Source organism: Gavia stellata, chromosome 21, assembly GCF_030936135.1.
Source record: "Gavia stellata isolate bGavSte3 chromosome 21, bGavSte3.hap2, whole genome shotgun sequence".
NCBI lineage: Eukaryota > Metazoa > Chordata > Aves > Gaviiformes > Gaviidae > Gavia > Gavia stellata.
This window is the reverse complement of record NC_082614.1, coordinates 9616231-9642523: the sequence shown is the minus strand read 5'-3', so window position 1 is coordinate 9642523 and position 26293 is coordinate 9616231. Positions and strand designations below refer to the sequence as shown.

Sequence of the window (26293 nt, the reverse complement as noted above, 5' to 3'; positions counted from 1 at the left end):
CCTCACAGATGCGGTTTTTAGGCTGGCGCGCTGCGGGCCCCGAGCCCCGGGCCCCGAGCCCCGAGCCCGGCCCCGCCTGCGGGCGGAGCAGCCGCCGGTTCCTCTTCCCGCCGCCCGCCCTTCCGCCGGCAGCATGGCGCAGGCCGCCGCGCTTGCCTCCTGCCTGGAAGCCGTGCTGGGGAGCCGCGGCAACGCCAACCGCGTCTTCGAGATCCTGGAGCTGCTGGCGGTGCGGGCCGGGCCGCGGGGCGGGCGGGGGGCCGAGGCCGGGCGGCCGGTGGGGCGGTGCGGGGGGCTGAGGGCCGCGGCTCGGAGCGGGGCCGCGCCGGGCCGCCCTGCCTCCCTCCCTCCCCTCAGAGACGCGCTCTTCCCCAGGGCCAGGAGGAGGAGGAGGTCCTCTGCGCCGCCAGGACCTGCAGCCGGCTCTTCGGGGCGCTGCTGAAGCGGAGGGAGCTGTTCGTGGGCCAGCTGCCCGCCGAGGAGGCCTCTCTCGCCGGTGAGTCGAGAGCCGGGGGGGCTCCTGCGGCCGTGTCCCGGGAGAGGCAGGGCCCCGAGCCTGGGTCGCGTCTCCCTGGGGCTCGTCCCGGCCGGTCTGAGCTTTCAAGACTTGTCTGTGTTTCACCCTTCAGATAACTGCAGCGCTGAGGACAAATACAAGATATGGATGAGGCACCGCTACAACGACTGCGTGGATTGCTTGGCGGAGCTGCTGGGCCACCACGCCTTCCAGGTCAAGGTAGGTCCTGAGCCTGCGCTGAGAACCAGGTTCACGTCGGGGTCCCCTGTGATGCCGAAGCAGTTATCACTAATGTTTCAGTGTGGGAGGACAGGCAGTGCTGTAAGACATTGCTGGTGTTCTGGCTCCCCTCTGCTCACCAGCTGGCTAGTAGCAGGCACGCAGCTTTCTCAGTGAAGAACATCTTATTTCATTCTTCCTCCTTTAGAATTTGCCTCCTTTGGGTCTGACCCCAGTGTCCTTGTTGAGGTGGGGTTTTTTTCTGTTGTTGGTTTTTTTTTTTTTTTTTAAAGGAGTTGTCACTCTGCACCCTCATGAAGTTTGTCGAGTTGGAGGCGCAATATCCATTGATCAAAGTAGAGTGGAAGGGGAGTTTAACTTTTCCTCATCAACTTCTTAAGGTAAGCTGCAGAACTGAAAAGTTCCTCCTGCCAGTTACCTGATGGCACACATGACCTCACGTGCTCACCTTCTCCAGGACTAAAATTTCAAGCTAGGAGGTTTTCAGGGTGAAGGGAGGGTGGTGGTCTAGAGAGAGGACCGAGACCTGGAGCTTCTGTCCCTGGTGAGGTGACACCTGCAGGTGTGGGAGCAGCTGCCTTGTACAGGTTCGAGCTGGGTTCCTGGGTGTTTATGAGGCACCAGTTCTGTCATGGTTTTTTGGAGTCCTGGCCTCACGGCCTCACTTGCAATGATTGGGACATGAGAGGGAAGGTACTGCCCCCAGTTCAGCCACCGTGTCATCTCTAAACGACATTGTCCTTGATCGAAGGGGCCCATCTTGGAGGTCAGGAGGGCTTGTCAAAATGGCTTGTGAACGTTGCTCTGGGGCAAGCAGCACACAGCTATGCTAGCTGCCTTTCAGAAAGACAGGATGGTGCTCTCAGCCATCATAGCTCGCTGTCTGCTCCAGTACTGTAAGAGACTGACTTGTTGCTTTCCTTTACAAACATTCTGTTAGGTAGTTGTTGATGGGTTACTTCCCTTAAATGAGGACGCTTCACTCCTGATCTCTCGCTTTCAAGAATATATGGAGTATGATGACATTCGGTACTTTGTCATAAAGGCAGTCACTGAGAATATCGGACAAGTCATGCAGAAGACAAAAGAGGTAACATTGTTACTGTTGAGGTGGGTCTGGATAAACTGCTCTGAAATGTCTGTCTTGTGCGTGAAGCAGGGAGGGACTAGCGGTGTATAGAAAGACTTTGGAAGCAAGAGAAATGAGTGTGCTTACTTGAAGGCACTGATTTTTTTTTTTTATTTTTTTTCGTGCTCTCAGTGTACGCCAATTATGCTAAGACTGTCTTCAGTCTGAAATTGGAAGTAGTTCAAGACACACATACTGTTGTTCTTGCAAAACCTGGTCGGGGCTCTGGCTTCTGTTTTACCCAAATCTCTGCAGCTCGGGTGGCACACGCAGAACTTTTAATTCTATTCTCTCTCTGGTGCAGAAGAAGAGTCTGTTTTCTTTAATTGGATGCACCAGTTTTGTTAAACCAGAATTCATTCAGCGATACGTTTTGTGTTAGGCAAACAAGTAATACTCCAGGACGAGGCAGCAATAGAGGATACATCAGTATGTAGTTCAGCCACCAGCATTTTTCCTTTCCTTTTTCTTTCCTAAATATATTCAGTGCTTGGGAAATAGGGCAATATTGAAGTCCAGCATCTTACCATCTGTTGTGGAACTTGCTTCATGTTTGATTATATGCTTTTTTTTTCTCAGAGGCCGCTGCCATTTTACCAGCAGAACGTATTTTCCCTCATTTCACCCATTAACATGCCGAACAAAGAGTGTGACATGGTCAAATTTATGGTGAAGCAAGGTTAGTAAGCTCCACATGAAGAACTGTGTATGAAAAGGAAAATCAGGTTTAAGATTTTTATTGTGTAAAGACTCTATTATTGTTTGTTAATGAGAAATGTCTGCTTCTGATCACAGTGATTCTAAACAGTATTACAAAATCCACATTCCTCAGTTTACAGTGGGGCTGTCATGGCCTTGTGTCAAGAAAAGGACTTCAACCTAAATTTTTAGGATATCAAAGGACTAAGTAAAAAAGGGTCATTTTAATATTTTAAACATCCATTTCAAGTTCAACATCTGTTTTCCCTTTCTTCTTAGATAACTGGGAGGAATTGAAAGTGTCGAAGCTGCAGGTAACTGTTCATTTGGTGCTTCAGAGTTGAAATTCTACCTGCTTAAAATAGAGCTTTATCTACACCAGTGTGTTTAACTCACTGTTTGCAATTCTGTTTTAAGGCACACAAACAGGCGTTTGAGAAAATGTGGCTCAGTTTTTTGAAGCACAAGGTGAGTGTTACTTCTGTTGCTGATCTGCGTTGCTTTCCAATTGCTAATCATTAGAAGCTGTGGCTGTCCTTGCATGCAGCTCCTGGTAGGACCCCGCTGTGCTCTCAGTGTCAGATGAGAACAGCCCAGTCACCATTTCTGCTGGATTGTTCTTCTGCTGAGAAACATGACCTCATGTACGGTGTGGTGCTTCTCCTTAACTCTCAGCCTTTTTTCCCCGCCTTGAACAAGTTTGCCTGTAAGGAATGATCTGCAGGGTAACAACCTCTGTTCACCAGTTCCCAAGCCTTTTTGCTGGTGATTTTCCCCTCTGAGCTGTGATGACACTTTTAGTTGTGAGCACCTGCTTCTTTGAAGGAACTTAATTGTCAGGTGTTACTTGTAAACTCTCCCATTTGGGAACTGTTGCTGCAAGCCATTCTGTGTTGTCCTGGCACATTCCCTTCTGTTTGCACATTGCCTTTTTGAGCCATGGGTTGCTTTTGCTCTCTGAGTTCTCCCTGCAATGATTGTTTCACTGTATTGTTTTGGTCTTCACAGCTACCCACAGGCCTTTACAAAAAAGTTCTTGTCATTCTGCATGACTCCATCCTGCCTTACATGAATGAGCCCACTCTCATGATGGACTTCTTGACAGTGTCCTATGACATAGGTGAGTGAAAACAGGCTTTTTGTTCTTCGTGAGGCTCTGCAGTGTGGAATGTATGGACTTAGAAGGGCTGCTGGATGCAACACCACGGCCTGGGTGATGAAATAGGTGTACTTTTGGCTGGGATGAAGCTAAGGAACTAGTGTGAACTCTGTTGTCCCTGAAAGTGAGATGTTTTTACCTGTGTTTGTCAGTGTTGTTGCTCCTTGTAGGTAAGGATATGTATTTAAGGCTTTGGGAAGGGTAGAATGCTGGAGTGATTTCTTTTAAATACAGAGTTCAGCCAGCAATGCTGATACCTGGCCTGCATCTGCCGATTCCTACAGAAATGTCCTTTTTGAGGAGACCTTTGTGTCCCCAGTGTGGCTTTCTTGGGGGATTAGTGCAGCATGTGTGTGTCTCTTAGTCCTTCAGAGCCTGTTCTTCTAAACCACAGCGTAATCTTTGTAAGTAATTTATGAGCCTCTCAATGGTTTTAGATGAAACTGTGTTACCTTACAGCCATTGTGCTGGCTCTAATTTCAGGTACTCTTAGTTCTGTTTTCCTTGTGGGAACGTTTTGTAATAGAAACAAGTTGAAGCTGATATTTATTTTCTTATTGTGTTGATACCTGCCTGCTTTCTTACAGGTGGAGCAATCAGTCTTCTAGCCTTAAATGGATTATTTATCCTGATTCATCAGCATAATCTGTAAGTGAAAAGAGCATCTTGTTTGAAGGAACATGTTTTTTTGCATTTATATCTTTCTATAAAGGAACTGAAATGGATTCTACACATCTTCAGGCTTTAAAATTCTCCCATGAGAAAGCCAAACTCTGCACAAGAGGCTCAGCTGTTTGGATGCTGAGCTTTTCTGATAGTCTGATGGTTTTTTTTCAGCTGAGCCAAAATATCCTCTTCTCCAGACTGTGGTTGCTCAGCACTTGAAAACTGATTTCCATTGATCTGATTACATAGTGAAGCTGTAGTCTTTGGTGTGCCTTTCACTGGATCCTGCACCATTTGCAGTCAACGGGCATAGCTTCACATCCTGAAAATGGCTGGGCACTGCAAGAGCCATAAATTCACCTTACAGCTTGTTTTCAAGTGGTGGCTGTGGAGAGAAGCCTGAGAAAGCTAAACAGAGCACAGCAGTGGTCTGGGGTAGTCTATAATGAAAGCACAGAAACATTTAGACACAGTGTAGTCCCATTGTACATCACTAATGGATGTTGTCTTTTTCCTTTTTTTTAACAGGGAATATCCTGACTTTTACAAAAAGTTGTACAGTCTTTTAGACCCTTCTATATATCACGTGAAGTACCGAGCCCGCTTTTTCCATTTGGCTGATCTGTTTTTGTCTTCGTCGTAAGTAGCATCTTTATTATGTATGTCCACATATTTTCCTCCTGCTTTTCTGTTGGCCAGAGGCTGTTCTTGAACAGTCCCCCACATGTCTGGATGTAATGTATTAAGTGTGCCTACTGGATTAGATTCACTTTTACCGAGAAAACTGAATCCAAGAGTGCTACGGTAGTGTTGTGTAATTTTTCATGTGCTATTTTTGAAGATTTGCCACACAGCCATCTAGTTTCAGAAAGTAAAAATGCAGTTAAGTTATCTGGGTTTGATCTGCAAGTGATTGTGGATGTATTTTGATCTGTATTCCACTTTGGCTGAAAGTGATGATTTTTCTGTCTATCTTTATGAATATGGAAAAGTAACATTTGCAGGCTTCTTATAGATCATAAAGCTGTTGATAAATTGATGAACTTTTGCAGACATATAACATTGAAATATAAAGTGTTTGACAGTCTGTCTTGATGCTGTCAATTCGTTGTACGCAGGGAAGAAACTAGATAAGCAGCTGGTCATAGAGTTGCCATCATATGTTATAAAATAAACCAAGAGTAACGCTTTACAGTTCAGCACTAGGCACTGGATATCAAACCCCTTGTATTCACAGTGTACTTCGGAGAGAATAACAAGTTCTGACAGATGGTGTCCTGTGCAGTGGCTTTGCTGAGCCTTGCAGGTGTAGCAAACCCTAGGGCTGAAGCCTGAGTGGCTGAAAATTGTCATCTTCCATCCTGGCTCTTCTGACCTGAAGAAAGTGCCTAGATGAGCTGATTGCTGTTAAAATTTGCATTTTTACCGTAAAAAAAAAAAACCTGTCCTGCACATTTACGTTACGGCAGCTTTATGTTCCCATTAACAGCCGTACTGCTTGCTTTAGTCCTGGAAGTAATACATAAATTTAACACCATGGCCCGTGTATTAATTAAACCCACAAAACGACATTAGAAGAATAAAATTAAGGTTGCCTGGCCAAGCACTCAGAAGTTTATAAAAGGACTGAATAAAGACTGCCAGGTGAATGACCGTGTACAAGAGCTGTGCTTGGCTATGGCAAGTGCCTGGAGTGGTGCCATGCATCTGGATTGAATCATGGAGTGATTTGAGATTATTCATGCGTTGAATGGAAATGCCCACAAATTTTTTCCAGAGAGCGCACAAGACCCTCTGTTACTGCTTGAAATCAGGATTCTTATAGCTCCTCTTTACTCCAGAGCCCAAAAAATCTGAAGAGCCCTACTGATCTTTAACCTGACGTGCTGTTTGGATTGGTGAGGCTGCTGGCTCACTCGCTAGGACTTTTACATGCTGGTTTCTTCTGTCTCCTTTCCAACAGTCACTTGCCGGCATACCTGGTAGCAGCATTTATAAAGCGTCTCTCCCGCCTGGCCCTCACTGCTCCTCCTGAGGCTCTACTCATGGTCATTCCCTTCATCTGTAATCTCTTTCGGAGGCACCCCGCGTGCAGAGTGCTAGTACACAGACCTGATGGGCCAGAAGGTAAGAGGGAGGGTGGGCAGGGGAGTTTTATGTTATGCCTTTAGACATCATAAAGAGCAGGATTCCTGTGGAGGAGGAAGGGAGATCCCAGCCCCAGTTCTGAGGTTTAGAAGGATCCCTCTGTCCCTTGAGTTTGTGGAAAGGCTGCTCCTGCAAGTTCTCTGACTGTGAAGACCTTGCCTGCATTGCTGTTCTCTGACCTTGGGCCTCACAGTTGGCTCCCCTGCCTCTGTGATTCCCCAGGTGAAGGTTGCTTTGAGCCTGGCACACTGCCCCAGTCTACTTCCAAATGATAAAGGGCTGGGGGGTCATGTACCAGACACTGAGCTTGTCTTGTTCACCTCAAGAAATGAGAAGAAAATGAATGCAGAAACCAGAGACCTCTTCGATTTCAGTCTGTAGTGGTTTTGTGTAGGTGGCCCGACTAAGGCCTCAGCGGTCCCCTGAGTGTTTACTTCATCTCTCTGATTTAACTGACCAGTGTTGAACATCAGTAGTGACCATTCAAAATTGCCTGAGATGCCTTTTGCATCAGACTGTTCTAGTTCTTTGTGCCCTACTTCCTGCGCTCTTTAATATGATTCTGTAGTGCTGCAAACAGCAACTCTTGGGTCGTGCTGGGATGTGTCAGCTTGTTCCTGCACCCTGAATGTCTTGGGAAGGAGCAGCTCTGGCTGCAGCACTGCTCCGGGTCTCTGTGTTCCCTTTGGGGTTATGTACATCACATGGAAGGTATTAGCTCTGTATCTCTGTTTTCTTAGATATGTCAGAAGATCCATATATTATGGAGGAGGAGGAGCCATCTAAAAGCAGGGCTTTGGAGAGCTCTCTCTGGGAGATTCAGGTATGTCAGCTAAAAAGGAACATCTGCGTCTGATATTAGCTTCTTCCACCCTTGCTGCTTCCTTGACACATGTTGGCCGTGGGCAGTCCAACTTACAAGAACCTACTGACATACGTCTTGCAAATGAGATGAATTTCTGGCTGATTTTCTCCTCTGCATCCTTTTCTCTCCTAGCATAAGAGGCAAAGGATTCCACACCCTGGAGAAATCGTACGTGCTAATTAGTAGGTGACTTGTGAGCACACATCTGACTGCGCAGCTGAAAAGTGTGCAGTTAACAGCTGAAAAAACCTAAAATAGCTGCAAATGTATGAGGCTTTTTATTTGCTTTGGAGGGGAGAGAGGAACTTGCTGAGTACTGATGGAAATTCATTGGGTACAGCTAGGTCATTCTGTAGAAATGGGTTTAAAAATTCTAGAGAAGACTGTAATGCTCACCTTTCACCTGGATCGTTTGTGGGATGGTATATGAAGGTTGAAATTGGCTAAATTACTCCTGATGGCTCTAAAACCTTAATGCCAGGATTATCACTTTCCATTTAAATGCTGTAAGGGGCTGAAGCAGCAACAAGAATGTTGTGCAGGAGCAGGAAGCCCAGAGAGCAGGATCTCGGATGCAGCATCAGGGCTATGGGAGGTAGCAGAATTGGGTTATGCATTGTAGGCATGGCCTGCGGAGGAGTCCATCTGTCTTGAGCTGGATGTGAACCAGGTGAGAGGGGCCTTTGATGTGTTTCAAAGGTGGCTGAAATCAGGATTTCCTGAAGCTCTGTAGTAGCACAGTACAGCAAACTTGCCTCTGCCAGAATTTGATGTTCGCTGAAGATTTGACCAACAAAGGGGCAGATACCTGTGTGGGAATCCAGATGGATGTGTGTTACCCTGTACTTAGTAGACCATCTCCTATTTGTCTTGCTTTTGCAGTGTCTACAAAACCATTATTACCCAGACGTGGCCAAGGCAGCTGCTATCCTGAACCAGTCGCTGTCTGAAATAGAGGATGACATATCAGGGCTTCTGGAGCTCTCAGCTTATGAGGTAGTGTTGCTGTGCCTTTGAGAAGGATTGGAACTAGAGGAAAGGAGACTGGTGCCTGGATGCAATAGCCATGTCCTCTTCATCAGCCTTGCTGCTGGGAGGGAGCTAGACTGACTTTTGGTTAACCAGAGCCAGGGAAAATGGGAAAATGTCTGTTGAATAATGGAGTATGAGGCAGCAGTGGTGACAGGGATGGCTTTTTATATAAAAGGTTTATTGCTGGATCTTCTAAGAGGTTAGAGTGAGCAGTGTTATCAGCCAGGGTGAAGAGCTTGTACTGAGTTTTGCCAATATCTTCTATTTTTTTTCTTTGTAGCTTTTTGATAAAGAAGTAAAGAAGAAGGCGGCTGTTGATGTGCCCCTGGAGTTTGAGCAAGTACGAGGTTTGTTTGGGAAGAAAAATGATATTACTGCAGAGCACTTCACTTTAGATTAACATGATCTCTTATAAACACATCTGCACATCTGACTGACCTTAGGGACATGCACAAAGTTCATGTCTTGTGCTCGGCAGTTCTGCCTTTGAAGTATTTCCATGTGATGAGAGCTGGACTGCTCGAGAAGGGTGCAGCCTTCTTCAGTGACCTTTGCCGCTAGCCATGGATGGACTTTCCTTTGTTGCTTCTTGTTTCTCATGCTTGTGCATTGCCGCCTGATATTTGGGAGGGATTTTCTATCAGAGCAAGTTTTTCTGGACTTGTTTGTTGCTGGGATTCCAGCCCTTTTCTCCAAAGCTGCTGGTGCTGGCTGCGATCGGTGACTGCATTGACAAACCATCTTGCTGCCATTTGATGGGACTGAGGGGAAGTGCGGTCTCTGACTACTCTTATTTTTCAGATGTGTTACTTTCATACTAGAGCTGATAACCTGTTTGTAGCAAGTGACTTCAATACATAGCTGTAAACACCTGATGATACTCTAATTATATTTTTTATGTACACTTTTGAACTCAGCGTTTTCAGAGGGATGTTTAGCTTCTACGTACTTGTCTTAACACTCTCACATTCGAGGCATTGAAAGCTCAGGTTTGTCAAAACAACTCATAGACGATGCTCAGTAATTCCACCTATGAAGTGTTGCTGATGTTCCTTCATGTACATCCATCTCATGCTGTAAGGCTGCTTACTTCAAAATGCTCATGAGCTTTGGAAAAGAGTATAATCCTGGTGACTGCTGTAGCTAGGGAGGCCAACTGATGTGCAGTGGGAGGTGTGTCTAATCCTTGATTTTTGCTTCAGAATGATAAGCAGCTTAATGTAGCTTTGCTTGCAGCCTGCAAGCATCATAGGAGCTCTGGCCAGTGTGTATCCAGATGCTGATGGAAGTTTTAACTAGTCCGCTGATACTAGGTGGTTTTGTTAATTTGGATTTTTCGTATAGTTCCAGAAGTCATGCAGAAATGCCTTCTGATAAGGTTCCCCCACCCCCAAGGTTTTAAGTTCGAGAGACGCTCCTTATTCAGAACGCAGATAAACTCAGGACTTGTTTTTTGTAATCATTTTCAACAACTTAATGTTATCTCATTAGACTTTAACTTTGCTTGCATATTTTGAAATCGTATTTTGTGGAGGAGAAGAATACAGTCAGGGAAGTGTAGGCCCAGAAATCTAATTTCTGGCAGTCAAGGAAAACTGCAGCTCTTGGAGACACTAAGTGTTATGTTTTCTTCATCCAGTTGTCTTCATACTTTCCAAACAATGACATGTCCTCAGAGTATAGAGCCCTACTGCTTCTCTCTGATACTTTTGAATTCAGTTGGGTGTTTTTCAGCATTTGGGGTTTTTTGTGTTGGTTTTTTTTTGTTGTTGTTTTTTAGAGAAGTCTTAATCTTTGTTGTTCTCTTGTGAAAAAGCAATCCTGTGTCCTCCCCGGCCAGCTTGCTTTTCTTTTTTCTTTGACTTCTGGTATCTGTGGTAGGAAGGCAGAGTGGCTGTGAGATAACTTACAATTTGAGACACCTCAGTTCATGTTCACCCAAGCCTTGTATGTCAGAGCTGAAATACATCTCCCTATATCACATGTACGTTGTATGTATGTGTCTAATAAACATTTTGAAGTGCTCTGATGCTAATGAGGACCACATAACTACCTTTGAAAGAAGTATGTAAGTTTAATATCTTTCAGATGAAATGAACAAATATATATATTTAATACCTTTTGCATCGTTTTTGTTTTACTCAGGTTGGCCCAGTTATATCTATCTGAAATTACTGATGGGCAACGTCATTCATATCTTTCATAATATTAACACTCGGGAGTGTCAGGATTCTTTTTTAAATGCAGAAATATTAAACCATTTGGGCATGGGGCAAGTCCAGGTTTCATGGTGTTGAAAATCAGGGAGTTTGGTTGGTTCTTACATCTGAATGGATGGTAAGCAGAGTCTTTCTGTCAGCAAGGCATCTGAAGGGCTGCGTAAGCTGTGTGCATCTGTCTGTCGTCCTGGGGTCTCCTGGCACCAAATGAGGACACCCTAGATGTGGGGCAGATGGAGTTGCTGGGGAGTGGTGGAAAGTAGCAGCTTCTGCCTTCTGATGTAGCCTGCTGCTGCCTTGTGGGCAGAGCCTTGTATCTCTGAGACCAAATGGCCACAGACTAAAATATTATCAGTACACTTGGAAAAGGGATGCTGCTGGAAATGGAGGGGGTTTGCTTTTTCCCAGGAGGAAGACTATGAAAGCACCAGCATCTTCACTGTTTCACCAGCCGTGGATCCTAACTACTGTACTGCAATTAATGGAGACTTGATTGGAGCAAGATGCAATTTATTTTTTCAAGTGCGTTCCCAGCGCCCTCTCTGCTGACCGTGGCAGCTCCTGCTGATGTTGAGACGGAGGGTCAGGCTGACACAGTGTGTTTTCAGATCTCTCTGCATATTTCAGTGCTGAGCTGGAAATGCTGTTAGCGCTTAAAGTACATGCAGCTGACCTGGTCTGACTTAATTATTTTGTGGTGATGCCCGGCAGAGCCCCACTGTGCTTGGAGCAGACAAGACAAACCACAGACAGCTCAGAGGAGCTTACAGCTTGAAGCCTGGGTGTACTTTAGACAAGCCTTGAAGGTCTTCCAGAGACTTCATCCCCCATCTCTGATGCTGCACTTGCCGAAGTAGTGTTCTTAAACCAGCTCTTAGGTGGAGATAGCTTTAAGCCCCTGCCTGTCCTTGGAAAAACATTCCACCTGGTCTTCCATCAAGCTTTTATCTTTAAACTTTCACCCCCCTCCCCTCAATAGGAGGCATTGGGAGAAAAAAAATCAGCAGTTGCAAATACTAAAAGTTTCATCTGCACTGAGTGAACAACCCTTATCAGGCTGCACACCCGCTGCTGCTACTGCTCTACAGGTCTCCACAGACTGCAGATTATAGATGCTTTAATCATAATGCGTATTAACTGGAAGGCCAGATTGAAGTACCAGGCAGAGAGCACATAAGTCACTCCTGTTATTATTTGATTTTTATCAGATGTGGGGAGGGGGGAGAGGGCTGTGCTGGGGGTTTTTGTTGTTGGGTTATTTCAGTGAGCATAAAAGATAGTTTTAGGAAAACATTGTCATAGTCCCCCACCCTGCCCACCCATCACTGCCTCATTCCCCCACCAGAGGACAGTGATAAGGTCTCTCTGTGTTGCAATGGACTGCCCTTGGTTTATTTTCCTGAGCTTTCATTCATTTAAAGGCCATTCAAAGTCACCCTAGCTTGAAGGTAAAAGATAGAACCACTCATCAAGAGCTTGATGAGATTTGTCTTGTGAGGCAAAGCTCCAGGTGACCATGGTGTTTGTGTTAATCAGCTTAGAATTTTACTTTTAAGATATTCATTGGGGGATAGAGGGAAGTGTACATTTACATCCATAAATAGATGGAAAAGTGCAAATGCCAGCCAGAGTCCTGGGGCAGGCTTGCCCCAAGGAGAGGGGTCTCTGCTCTGGGGCAGAGTCAGTGCCTGTCCTCTTCTAGCACAGTGGGACAGAAGTACGCTTGGTTGCGGGCTGGCAGTGGTCCGCCAAGAAATTGGGCTTCTGTGTGTAAAATAACTCGATTTTCACACCATATGTTCAGGTATCTCAAGTGGGTATTAGGAACTGCCTACCCGGCATCGCCCGCCTGTTGTCTTAACCACCTGGGAGTCCACCTCTGCTCCTCTGGATTGCATGTAAGCTCCTCTCAGTATACAGGAGCTGGACACTGAGTGAGTTGATAAATCCTGTCTTAGCTCCGAAGGGGCCAGACCCCCAAGCTTCCCAAGTGCTAAAAAAAACAGTAAGAAATGCCTAGGCCCACTGACCAGCTGCTATTAGTGTTAAGGTGCTTTCCCAGCCCCGAGATAGTCAAAGTTGCAGTGCAGCCATAACCGCTGTATTTTCTACTACCTAGTTTTGAAAAACAAATGAGCTCTCAGGTAATTTACAGCCCTGCTCAGGCAAGGAGGGCTACAGGATCTCAGTTCAACTGACACCAGCCTTCTCCAGCACTATCGTAATCAATATTCATTAACTGAAGTCTATTGGACTTGGAGATTTACTGCTATTAATAAGCCAAGAGTCTATCTTAGTGTAGTTTATGAAGGAAATTTTAGGTCTGTTAATAAAAAGAATTGCTTTTCTGCAGTTTCTTAGCCCTGTCCCTGGACCATGCTTGCATCTCTAAAGAGAGAGCTGGAGCATGTGGGTAGAGCCAAAAGAGATAAAAACGGAGGAAAACTTCTCTTCAGAGCTGGTGGAAGGCACTTGCAGCTGGGTTAGTGTATGGCCAGCTTCAGAGAGCACCGTCTTGGTCTGCTGTAACTTTCTAAGCCGCCATCCTGCATGCACATGAGAGGAGCAAAACTTGATCTGCTTGGGAACATCAGCCACTCGGCAGCAAGCCTGAGCTCTCTGGCAGCTTTGCTTGGGTACTGGAGCACTGTGAGCCAGGCGTAGGCACACCGCTGGGACCCAGGGAACTCGCCCTGTGCTTTGTAGCTGGAGGGTGGGCTGCACTGCCAATCTTCCTGAGAAATCAACCCCAACAACCAGGACAAGCAGGATGCTCTGGTTGATGGTGCACGCAGAGAGGATGTGAATGTCAACTCCGTCCTAACAGAGGTAAAGCCTGCAGACTCCGTGGCCTGCTGGTATCCCTATTTTGTTGATAAACGAAGAGAGCGAACCTTATCAAAATGAGCAGACTGCAGTCCTGCTAATGTAGCTCTGCTTGCGCTGAAGATAATTGATGCTTTAATAACGCTATGCATTATCCAGGTTGTGGCTGGAGTGCTTATGTGAGGAGAAGCATCAATCACAGGTGGTTGTATTTAACTTTTATCAAATATTTATGTGGGTGGCAAGGTAGATTCTTGTGCTGCTTTTGGGGAAAGAGTGTTGGGCTCTGAGATATGAAGTGAATGAATCATCACATCCCTTTTGCCTACATCAGTTTCCTGCAGAGAGGGAGAGTGAAGATTCACATTTTGGTTGTCTCAGCTGGAGACGGGAGATACCATGTGCTGTGGTATGGGAAACAGAGGCTTGATGACCAAGAGCTGCAGTTCCGAAGTGGAAGGCTTTCAGTCTCATCTGCTGGTGAAGAGATGGGTCTCTGCCGGGTGTGCTGCTCTGCCCAGATAAGGTCCTCCTGCATCCTGGGCAATGGCTTTTGGAGTTAAGTCTTGATTGAAGCTGTAGGTGAAATTTGCTGCTGTGTCACACAGATAGACTTACAGGGGGAGGCCAGGGTGAGGGATGCAGGCAGTAAGTGATGTCCCACCACCGTGCCAGCCCTGGGGGCTGTGGGCAGGCAGCAGGGATGTCTGCAGCGATCGTCGCTGCTGCTGCTGGTTACCCAGCATGTGCCACGGGGCTCTGCTGTGGAGCCCAGCAGAGCAGCTCCAGTTAGCTGTGTGCTTGGCTGGGTCTGTGGGCCAGCACGTGGTGATCTGGTTTGATACGTGCCTGAAGGGTGTCTGACCACCCACCAGCCTCCTGCGCTCCGTGGGATGGCTCCAAGCCTCGATGGAGCCAAAGGGAGCCGGAACAGATCCAGTGTTCCACCCTGACCGGGGCTTGGCTTCCTGCGCTCAGTGCATCAAGTCTAAAACTATAGCGTGTGGCTCCTTCCAGAGATACAGTCCTCTCCTGTGAAGCTTTTCCTTGTTAAGATGACTCCTGAAGCATCCTGTCAGGCTGAAATGTTTCCTCTGGACCATGTCTGCCTGAAGGCTTAGTTTTTCAAAGGTATTTAGTAAATGAACTCCTGTTATCTTTGAGGAGCTGAGTATCAATATTGATGGGAGCTTTTATTCTCTTTCAGCTTATCAAGAGATTTATGGCCTGATTTACTTCAAACTTTCTCTGTATTTCATACTCGGCAGCAGAGATTGTTTTCCCAGCAAAACTCCCCCGCATTCTCTGTGCCCAAGTGGGAAGCTGGAGCCCACCCCTCTTCCTCCTGGGGCTGTTGCTGTCACTGGCAACTTTTGCCTGGGGCCTTTGGTCCTGGTAGTCTGAGTTGCTGATGTGGACCCTGCCAGGCTGTGTCCCACAGGCCAGCGAAGCTGGGAGCCATCCTGCGTGGTCCTCTGCAGCACCCAGGCCCTGGGGAGCGGCTGGGGGGGTTTCTTCCGGCTGTCCTCCCGCGTGCTCATCACCTTGTTTGGAGGGAAATGCTGCCCTGGGCGTTCTGTACAGAGCTGGGCAGCGGGTGATTGCTATTTGGGAGTTTTATCCACTGCTGGTCTCTTATCTCCTTGTTACAAGACTGTGGAAAAGCCTCTGCTTTTAGAAGCTGGCAGCGTGCGCTGTCCTGGAGAAAAACGGATTAAAAACCTCTGGTTAGAAACTAAGAGACAGGGATCAGAAAGAAAAGTGGACTCTGTTTGTAACATCAGTTTAGTGTCCCACCATTTCGATGCAGAGACTGGTGAGGTCATTTGGTCTCAGAGGACAGACATCGGATGTGTGAAGAGGGACGTGGGAGCTGGCTCCTTGGAAACTGGCCGGTGCAGGGTGACCCTGCTGGGTTACTTGTCCTAGAGCCATGCTGAAGCCAGCGTGGAGCGAGGAAAGGTGAGAGAGCTGTTGTGGGAAGCAACTTCAGACGTTGTCAGGTTAGCATGCCGCAAAGACCAGAGCAGCACGCTCAGGACTGGCCCAGGGCCTGTGTTGCCATCACAGTGGCCTTTCCCATCCATGTCCCCCCCAAGACCTGAGCACCCCGCTCCCCCTCTGCGGGACTGGCTGCCTGCTGGGATGGAGCTCACCCTTGGAAAGGGTGGAAGAAATAATGGCAGTTGCTATCCCTGTCTCCGCTCTTGGAGCGAGGGGTAAAACCAGAGCCTTGCCGACGGTCAGCACGGGAGCTGCAGCGGTCGTTACTGCAGCGGTGGCAGTCCCAGGCTGGACTGAGCGGGGACGCGGGCACGGTGCGATGGAGAAAGCGAGGGCTGCGTGGAACGGGGCTGCAGGCAGGGCGTTGCAGGCAGATCTGACCCGGAGCTGCCCGGGGGCTTTGCCTGCTCCCCGCTGTCCTGGGGGCCAGAGCCGGGCCGGTGAACCGGGGCCGGTGGCCACTAGAGGACGGTGCAGGCCGGGGCAGGCGGCTGTGCTCAGCGCGCTGCCAAGGCGCGCTCCCCCGGCGCCGGGGGCTGTGTAGGGAAGGTGGTACGCAGCGCCTTCGCTACGGGATTAAAGCCAAGCCTCCGGTTCCTGCAGCTCCCCCGGGAACACACGTGCCCACCCGGGCTGGAGCACCAAGGCCGGCGTAGACGATGTGTCACCACGCAGGAGGGGAAACCCCCGGCAAACCAAAGCGCCGGGGCGGGTTAGCGGGACCTGTGGTGGACCTGCCTGAGAAACCGCCCCGGTGACCCCCTTGTGCCATGCGGGGGGATGGCTTCGCAGGCCTGAGGATGCTGGAAAGAGAGGAGGGAGAAATAAAAGTCAGAGTGCCAGGCTGCGTTTTGGTGCGAGGTGATTGCAGGGAGGCACGTCTGGGTGGCCTGGGCCAGCGCCCTCCCTTCCTCTGGCCAGGGTGGTCTCCCAGGGTGTCTCGGCAGGTCGTGCCGGCTAGGGGAAGGAGATGATCCTGCTTTGAATGAACGGTGCCGATTTTTCCTCCCAGCGATGCACTTCCAGGCTGTGATGAGGTGGACTCCAACATTCCTTTGGTCCAGGTGCCTTGGGTGTCACCAGTTGCAATGACTGAGCCCATGTCAGCGAACGCTTTGCTTGCTGATGCTGCATCGCTCTGCTGCACGAACAGCCGCCTTCTGGTTTTTCCCAAAGTAGCCACACGTGGCATTTCATCCTTATGTTTTTAAAGCATGTCCTAAAGGTTTTCAGCCCAAATTTAGGAAAATATGCCGATTCAGGATTGCTTTAAATGTCTTGGCAGATGAGACGTTAATTTGTGCTTTAGAGCACTTGACTGTCTTTAACGCTCCCCTGAATTCCTGACTGAGGGACTGGGATGGCAAAGCACCCACCAGAGGACATCTGAACAAAATACCAACAGGGCAAAGACTGCAGCCCCAAGTGCCAGGCTTGCTCTCAGAGGTCCTTTCAACCTAAGCAGCAATTCCACCTCCAAAAACCTTATGGCAACATCAAGCTCTTGGTGCAATCATGCAGGAACCCCCGGAGAGGCTTGGCTCACTGGCAGGGAGGGTGTGCCTGAGCAGCTCTTCCGTCCCCAGAGCTGCCCCTGGGGACAGGGCTGGTTTTGGTGTGCTGGGACGCTGCCTACACGGTCAGCTCTGAGCACGGGGTATGGTTAGTCTCCCATGCCGTCAATCTTGTATCTTTTGCGAAGGTCACGTTCTCACAACGATGGCAGGAGTCACCGGCTGCAGACAGAGTCCCAGCCTTACTTCAGTGTTGTGAAGAAAACGAGGGGAGAGAGATCTTCCGGTGCAGGTTTGCCCTTCTGCCTGAACAAGTACTTTACCTCAGCAAAACGTTTGTAAAATACATAAAAATCAGGCTAGTGCCCGATATTTAGCCGTGGGCTCAGAGAAGACAGTCTCGTGGTCTCTTCTGGCTTTCAGTCTGATGATGGGTGAGAGATGCTCAATACATATAAATAATAAGGTGAGGGGAGCATCCAATTAAACACTCATCCCAGCCACCCATTAGGAACTACCCCTTTATCACTCTGTAATGCATCATAAAGGCTCTCTTGATGGTTTTCTACTGCATATAGCAAAACAGAGCTGGATTCTGTTTCTGTTTTAGCTGTTTCTAACAGTATTCATCATTGCTCTATCTAAATATGATCTTACTTTGATAATAGGACTCCAAGCAGTGATAAAATAAAGTGAGATTAAAATAACTACATAATAACATTCCAGATTAAGCTGAAACTATGGTAAATCTTTCAGAGCTGTAGAAAGGTAATAGCTAAGCTGCATGGACTCAGTATTTCGCTGAATGACTGTGATAAAATGTGTTGATCCACATTATAGCTTTATGTCTGTTTCTGTATAATAACCATAACTGCAGTTCAGCTGCAGTTTGGCACTTAAAAAGATCTCTTTTGAATTTATAACTTCTTGCATGTCTTTTTGTTTGGCTTTCATAACCTCCAAACAGTAAAAAAAAAAAAAAAACAACGACTTCTTGTGTGGTAACACAAGGTGATGGGTATTGACTCAGCACAGGGGCTGCTAAGAAAGTGGGAAGGACAGATCCCTTCTCCCCTGCTAGGAGCTCTTTGGTTTTTTTGATTCAGCGTGGTAGCCCTGCAAGTCCTGAATTGAGATCATAGCTGTGAAGTAGAGGGAAGTGAGGGGTCACAGGTGCCCCTGCACTTTGTGAGTGGCCGGGACTCCCCTTTGCCTCGTCTCTGACACATGGAGCTGCGTGTCACAGGTTTTACAGCCGGGCAGCTGGTCACTTGTCCCCTAAATGGTGAGCTGCCTAATGGCCCAATCAACCTCCTGGCCACTGGTTCCCATCTGCCACCTACCATGATGTGACCTTTGGCTCTTGGTTGAAGCCTTGTCATGTCTCTGATGGCACTTGAGAGCTGTGAATCGTCTCAGCCCCATTTGCTAATTGTCAGAGAAGTCTGCTGCGTGTCTGATGGCAAACGTGGCTTCCTGGGGGGGGATGCTATGGAGCTGCCTTTGAAGTGATGCACTGGTCAGCTGCAGGGACTGTGCGTTGCTGCTTGCATCCAGCACATCTCATGTAACGGCGTAAGTTTTTGGTTCCTGAAGAAGAGCAGAGTCAGGCCAGGGAAGGCGAACACAGCACTGGGAACCGGGCTGGGCTGAGCTGCCCGAGCCCTGTGCTCAGCCCAGGCTGCCCGTGCTCAGCCTTACGCTAAGCAGCTTACAAGGAGCTGCGGTTGTGATCACGGGCAGCAGCAACCAGGGCTGCGGTTCCTCCTCGGGCACAGCAGCTGGTGCCGGAAGAGAAATGCCTCCTCCTTTCCTCACGCTGAGCTCACCCTACGGGCTTGCAAATCTGGGAACCAGATTGCTCACAAAACAAGCTACAGATCTTCCTGCTTTAGAGAACTGACGGTACTTTGTATTCTTTTGATTTACTCTTTATTCTTTCAGTTCAGATCAGTGATCCAGCACTTGGCTCTGCTTAGTGTATTGATTAGTCCAGAATCCCATCTGCCACTTCGCTGCAAGGTACTGTAAAACTATTGTAAACCCTTGAAACATTTCCGAAATAACACCAGAGCCTCGTGCTCTCCTTGCCAATGAGCGTCTTGTGGAGCAGCTTTGAAGGTAGGCAGGGGAGGAAGATTACTGCAGCAGGCTTTTAAAAGGGAAAATAGAAATTATTTAGCAGTGTGATCTGGCCAGGGCCCCCCCCTCAGCCTGGGTCCATGGCAGCCGACTTGTTGCTGGAGTTTTGCTCTACAAGCTGAGTCCAGATGAAGACCCTGCAAAGGCGGAGTGTCACAGCACATTGCGGGGCTCTCCCGTCTGAGAGCAGGGCTGGCGGTGCTGGCAGTGTGTCCATCATGCTAAGCCTGATCCCTTTCCCCTCCCATGGCTGTGCCGTATAGTAGCTATACAGGGAGGGGACAGTGGGGACCATCCACTGTGTGTTCCTTGATCCCGTCAGGGAAACCTGAGCATTGCCAAAAGGAGAGAGACTTCTGCAGGCTTTGAGCAAGGGTGGGAGGGAGGGAAGGAGGATCAGACTGCAGTGCTGGCTTGCAAAGGGGTTTTTCTCCACCCGCACAGGAGTGGGAGTATGTGCCACGAGAAAAGGCTCTGTAAGCATGTCAGATGCAGAGCTTTGAATTCCTTGAGTGACATTAATAGAGCGGATTTTCTTCCGCCTGCTCTCTACCGCTGCAGAGTGCTGACCCTGATCCTCTGGGACGGACCTGGTGGGCATTGGGGCTGCTCCTAAAAGCCCCTGCATCAGTGATGGACGGACTGACTGACTGACTGACAGAGCTGTCTGTCCTGCAGTCTCGCAGGTCAGGTATGTGGGGGCTAACGAACAGTGGTCAAATGCTTCTCCCCAGCTCCCTCTCCAAGGACCTCCCTACACTCCTGCCTCAGAGCTGGATTTCAGCCCTTCCGAACTGGCTGATGTTTGAGAAGGAGACTTTGAATTTTGAACATGCAAGAAATTGCTTCTGTAGGCTTGAATTACTTACAGAGTATAAATGATGTCTGAATGTTAATGTACATTTCAGTATGAATATTTTGGAGCGGATGATAACTTCGCTAAGTGCAGCGACGTTGCACCCAAGATGAATTCAGCCTGGGGTGTTTGCTGGCAAATGCACCACCATCATGGTGGTGCATCAAATGCACCTGCTCATTCCCCCGAAACGCTCAAGTTTTTGATGATTCCTGAGCCAGGAGGACCCCAGAAGAGAGGCAGGGAGCAGGAAATAACAAAGATACATCTGTACATTGGAAAGGTAAATTGTTCCCTCAGAAAAAATGACCCCGAGGGTTAGCAAGTCACCAGTAAATACAGCAGCAGACTAGAGCCGAAGAGAGTCCCTGGTAGATGAGATCAAGCCTGGAAGGCTGCTGGGAGAGAAACCAGCAGGACTAAGTCTCCAGCGGTCCGGGACTAATTCTGACCCTGCCTGTAACAGGCAAGAGCAGTAGTGGGTGCAGCATTGCTGGGAAGGGAAGGTTGATTTGCCTGGCAGAATGTGCATTTTAATTGCTCATTTTCTTTCCTTTTTTATGTGATTTGATTGTGAATTATGTTTTCTGCATTTGTAATTAGAGGGTAGAGCAGATGGTGAGGCTTTTTCTGAAGTGATGTAGCCATTGAAATATAACTCATGCTACTGGCTGACAGTTTGCTAGGAAAGGGCGTGTGACACCATGAAGATACCCTGGGAGTTGCTATAACAGAGACCCACTTTTTAAACAGCCCAGGACAGATCTTTAAATGATAGAAGTCAGCATCGCCCCACTGAAATCAGCGTCCAGGCTGATTTACACCACCTAGAAAGCTCTTCTCTGGGGAGAAACTGTTTTTTCCTTACACGTAGAAATGCCTGCTCTCACCCTGAGTTTGCAGTCAGCTGTGCTGCTTTTATTTACATGTAAGACATGCCGCACAGCCAGCCCACAACATGCTAGCTGGGTTTCTTTGCTCATGAGTTTGAAAAGGACTGGATTATGAAAGCTGCTGAGCGCTTTACAGAGCCTGTGAGCTGTGGTTTTACCAGGAGAGGGAGGAGGAGGGTGGTGAGCTGGATCTAGGACGCTTCTCAGCCTTTCCAGCCTCACCCTCCCGGTCTGGCACCTTGTGCCATGCAGCTGCCACACACCCCGATACAGCCGCTCGCTCTGCCACAGCCTGCTGCGGGACGGGATGTGGGCAGAGCATCCCGCACAGCCAGCCCATTCCTGCATGACAGCTCTTCACATCTCCCTTGGGAGATGCCCAGCTCTGCTCTGTCCCCATATCCTGCCCTGAGAAGCAGGATTCTGTAATTCCAAACTTCCAGCAGAAGTTACAATCTGGACATTAAGAGAGAAACCTTGGAAAGCTGCAAGAGTTCAGTGAAGGGTGAAATCACTTTGCCTCTCTCTGCATCCGCCAGACACTTCTATTCATCAGCTTCCCACTTGGTTAGTGATTTGCAAAGAAAATGTTGGAGTCTCAACACAGTAGTGAATCCTACTCATATTTTTGACAAAGAGAGAAAACCCTTCCTAGAAAGTTGCTTAAGTATGTTTTAGACTTTCATTTGTGTCTTCTTTTATCAGACACAAGCTTTTGGTGATACGCCAGTACGCAGAGCAAGGAGCTGAGCTAATAAGTCTTTTTCTTGGACCTGTCATTGAACAGGCCTTTTCCATTTCTAATTTTTGTGCCTCTCCAGTAGACCTTGGACAGCTCTGTGATACTTCTGATAGAGTATTTTAGTGAAAATAACTGTAGTGAAAACCTGCATAGTTCATGTGCATCATTTTCCATAGTTTAGCTTTTTTATTAGAAAAGCAAGTATCTGCTGCAAGTGTTGGGCAATGTGCTGCACGCTGGGTTGAGAGTGCTGGAGGAGGAGGAGGAGGAGGAGTGTGACCTGATCTGTGCCTGCAGAAAGCAGAGGAGCAAGGCTTTGAGTGGGGGCTGAGGAAAACTAGATTCTTAATGCCGCTGGGAATTTTGTGCCTTGGGGACCATACCTTGCAGGGCTGAGTTTCCCAGGCAGAGGGCACATAGGCTGTTGAGGGAAGTAATTCGTGCACTGGTGATTTTGCCTCTGTTGAGATTCTCCTTAATCTCATGCCTGTGTAGACACACCTAGAGCAGATTAAAGGAAAAAAAGAAAACAAGATTTAAGTGTAATGTTACCTTCCCTACGTGACTGAACTCTTTCTGAAGTACCTACATTGTGAACTTTTTTGGCAAAGTGCAGGCTGCATTGGCTTATGCTGAGGATGAATAGCTGTGCGGGCACCTTCCCACTCTGCTTGCTCACCAAAAAGTAACTTTCACTGGCAGGAAGCAGTTAACGACCTGCTATGCCACCTGGACACTCATAAGTCTATGGGGCCTGATGGCATCCACCCAAGGGTGCTGAGGGAGCTGGCGGAGGAGCTTGCCAAGCCGCTCTCCATCATTTATCAACAGTCCTGGTCAACGGGGGAGGTCCCGGATGACTGGAGGCTTGCCAACGTGACGCCCATCTACAAGAAGGGTCGGAAGGAGGATCCGGGGAACTACAGGCCTGTCAGCCTGACCTCGGTACCGGGGAAGGTTATGGAGAGGCTCATCTTGAGGACGCTCACGGGACACGTGCAGGATAACCAAGGGATCAGGCCAAGCCAGCACGGGTTCATGAAAGGCAGGTCCTGCTTGACCAACCTGATCTCCTTCTATGACCAGGTGACCCGCCTAGTGGATGAGGGGAAGGCTGTTGATGTTGTCTACCTGGACTTCAGCAAAGCCTTTGACACTGTTCCCCACAGTATTCTCCTAGAGAAGCTGGCGGCCCGTGGTTTAGACAGGTGCACTCTTCACTGGGTAAAAAACTGGCTGGATGGCCGAGCCCAGAGGGTTGTGGTGAATGGGGTGAAATCCAGCTGGCGGCCGGTCACAAGCGGAGTCCCCCAGGGCTCAGTTTTGGGGCCGGTCTTGTTTAATGTCTTCATTGATGATCTGGATGAGGGGATAGAGTGCTCCCTCAGCAAGTTTGCAGACGACACCAAGTTGGGCGGGAGTGTTGATCTGCTTGAGGGTAGGAAGGCTCTGCAGAGGGATCTGGACAGGCTGGATCGATGGGCCGAGGCCAACCGGATGAAATTCAATAAGGCCAAGTGCCGGGTTCTACACTTTGGCCACAACAACCCCAGGCAATGCTACAGGCTTGGGGACGAGTGGCTGGAAAGCTGCCTGGCAGAAAAGGACCTGGGGGTGTTGATCGACACCCGGCTGAATATGAGCCAGCAGTGTGCCCAGGTGGCCAAGAAGGCCAACGGCATCCTGGCTTGTATCAGAAATGGTGTGGCCAGCAGGAGCAGGGAGGTGATCATGCCTCTGTACTCGGCTCTGGTGAGGCCGCACCTCGAATACTGTGTTCAGTTTTGGGCCCCTCACTACAAGAAGGACATTGAGGTGCTGGAGTGTGTCCAGAGAAGGGCGACGAAGCTGGTGAGGGGTTTGGAGCACAAGTCTTATGAGGAGCGGCTGAGGGAGCTGGGGTTGTTCAGTCTGGAGAAGAGGAGGCTGAGGGGAGACCTTATCGCTCTCTACAACTACCTGAAAGGAGGTTGCAGAGAGGTGGGTGTTGGTCTCTTCTCCCAAGTGACTAGTGACAGGACTAGAGGAAATGGCCTCAAGTTGCGCCAGGGGAGGTTCAGGCTGGATATTAGGAAAAAGTTCTTTACTGAGAGAGTAGTGAAACATTGGAACAGGCTGCCCAGGGAGGTGGTAGAGTCACCCTCCCTGGAGGTATTCAAGGAGCGTGTGGATGTGGCATTGTGGGATGTAGCTTAATGGGCATGGAGCTGTGTGGTGTTGGGTGGGTTGGTTTTTGGTGTGTTGTGGTTTGTTGTTGTTGTGTGGTGTGGTTTGTTTGGGTTTTTTTTGGTGGGTTTTTTTTTTTTTTTTTTTGGTTGGACTTGATGATCTTACAGGTCTTTTCCAACCTTAGTGATTCTGTGATTCTGTGATTCTGTATTTATCCTTTGGCACTTAGCTTAAATTGGGTCTGGCCTGCAATTTGTTCTAATCTGAGCCAAGTGAAAGACTCGGAGGTTTGGATGTCTTACAGTGCAGAGTTGTCCAGTTGTCCATCTGTGAGCAGGAGAGCACGTTCTTCTCGTGTTCTTACCTGGTGGGACCCGAAGCAGTCAGGGATCACAGGAGCTGGCTGCGCGAGAGACGGCACGGGGCAGCCTGGGGCCACTCGGTCCCAGGGGATAACCCGCATGTGTGGGGGGGTGTGCAGCGATGTCTGGTCTCACAGCAAAGCTACAGCACTGATAAAAGCTCTCCTGCCCTTGGTTGTTAGGCGTGTTTAGAAAATGAGGGCAAAGATGGAAAATCTTCAGCTCCGTGTTCCGGGTAGAGCTGCCACCAGGTTTTTAGGTCCTTGTTCCCATGTCTGTGAGAGCCTGGGGCAGCTTTTCTGTTAACTTCGAATGAGCTTTGAACTGACCCTGGACAGCAGTGCAGAAAAAGCTGTCGTGGATGCTCCCTGCCAAGGGCTAATTAATGGCTCCTCAGAAGTGCTAAGATCTGTGAAAAATGCTGCATACCATGACGTTACCGGCACAGAGCCTCCCGGGACACTGACAGTCCCACAGTGACCTTTTTCTACCTGTATTAGGTAATGTCAAAAGAGCAGCTCCGCTTGCTTGAAATCAGTAGGCGTGGAGGAAGGGCATCCCGTGCAGGGGTCTTAACATGAACCTTAACAGGAACCATCAGCCCCCTACGAACGAGTAAGAAACAGCTCAAACCAGGCCCATAAACCCACTTGCGCAGGTAACAGCTCCCAAAATAAGCTGTTCTGCCACCTCCCAGCTTCCCACCTTAGAAAGATGAGGTGGTTCCCACTGCCTTTCTCCGTGCAGTTAGACCTTCTGCTTTCCTTCAGAAGTTCTGGATGCAGCGTGAGTGTCTGGTTAACGAGGCCCAGGAAACACTGATGGTTTTGTTCCTTTCCCAGGCTGGCTGGAGGCCACTTGCTTATGATGTCCAATTATGATAAATGGAAGACATATGGAGTTTAACCCACGTCAGCTCTGTGGAGCACGTGACGGCCTCCACGCTGAAATGCACGTGGGTGAATGCTTTACAGCCCTGGTTATTGCCCTCTGCCTCTTCCGCCTTCTAGGAAAACTGATTCGAGAAGGAGATACAGGCAGCGCTGTATTAGGGCAAAGGCTCATCCCTGTGTGGGATGACACCAGGCAGTGCAACTTCAGGTGAACTTCAAACTCCTCCTACATACATCCTGAGGACTCTGGTCGCTCCGCAGAGGTAGCAGAAGGCCACCGCGCTGGTGCATCCTCCCGAGCTCCCTGCATGCCCTTAGCTGTAACCAGGCGCCTGCGCCTCACTCTTCAGGCTGCACTGATGCAGCTTTTGTATGTTTTGATGCGTAAAGGACCACTGAGAAGAGCCCAAAACAAATCAAACCTGCTCATGGGTGCACGTGCCCGCTCTGGCAGGGCTCTGGTGGCTTCTGAAACACAAGCGAGGAGGGGCGGGAGGTTTTCAAAGGGAATTTTGCTGGCCGTGGTGGCTGCAGTCAGATGGATGGGCTGCTGTGTGATAGCATCCTTCATCTTCTGTAGAGGTGCGGTTACGTACCTGTGCTCTCCGGCTGGTGCTTGTAAACACTCAGATATTTTTTTTTTTACTGTTTAATACAGCAACACTGTGAGCTCTTCCATTTGTAAAATCTTTCTAAAAAGAATTAAAGAAATATATTTACAAATACAGACACAAGCACACACATATCATTTAAGACAACAAATAACTAGGAAAGGCGAGGCAGTAGTAATTCACTCTCATTTTTTCTCTGATGTTTTTAAACACCTCGAGTTTTCCTCTTATGGTTTATGATGTTATCATGCTCCTGTCTAAACTACTACCTTAAAATACATTCTGTGGCGTTATTTTCTTCATAAAACCCTGACAACAATAATTTCTCCTGTAAAACCTTCAGTTCCTACTTGCACTGTAATTTGGGATCTGCCAAGCCATCTATATCTATGTGATGGTTAGCAAATTGCAGGCTTGCAGGTATCTGTTGTCTCTGCTGAGGACTTTTAGGTCACCTTACGTCACTCTGATGACTAATTCCCTGAGCTGGCGGAGGTGAGCTTGGATCACCAGCAAGGATGAGAGGACATCAAGAGGCACATTTAATGGACCGTTTCCTTTTAATATCGAGAGTGCAGTCCTGGGCCAGCTTGTGGTGCGTATGAAC

General features: G+C 48.5%; 1 protein-coding gene across 2 annotated transcripts; it reads left to right on the top strand.

The window, feature by feature from the left end:
* Nucleotides 1-375: 375 nt before the first annotated feature.
* Nucleotides 376-10576, top strand: NOC4L (nucleolar complex associated 4 homolog). Of its 2 annotated transcripts, XM_059827589.1 has the most exons (14): nt 376-496; nt 630-736; nt 1030-1137; nt 1698-1847; nt 2466-2565; nt 2865-2899; nt 3003-3053; nt 3594-3705; nt 4332-4392; nt 4939-5049; nt 6374-6537; nt 7299-7381; nt 8306-8419; nt 8736-10576. In XM_059827589.1, exons 2-14 carry the CDS (start codon nt 665-667, stop codon nt 8853-8855), a joined length of 1281 nt encoding a protein of 426 aa, XP_059683572.1. In that variant the 5' UTR covers nt 376-496; nt 630-664; the 3' UTR covers nt 8856-10576. The 2 variants fall into 2 exon arrangements, with proteins under 2 accessions (XP_059683572.1, XP_059683573.1); XM_059827590.1 differs by lacking the exon at nt 2865-2899 and having other exon boundaries at nt 2953-3053.
* Nucleotides 10577-26293: the final 15717 nt, after the last annotated feature.

Excerpts from the sequence above, each read along its gene's own strand:
- NOC4L (XM_059827590.1), top strand. The coding sequence starts at position 665 with ATGAGGCACCGCTACAACGACTGCGTGGATTGCTTGGCGGAGCTGCTG. Across the intron at positions 737-1,029 it reads ACCACGCCTTCCAGGTCAAG|GAGTTGTCACTCTGCACCCT; the intron begins GTAGGTCCTGAG and ends TTTTTTTTAAAG. Across the intron at positions 4,393-4,938 it reads CTGATTCATCAGCATAATCT|GGAATATCCTGACTTTTACA; the intron begins GTAAGTGAAAAG and ends TTTTTTTAACAG.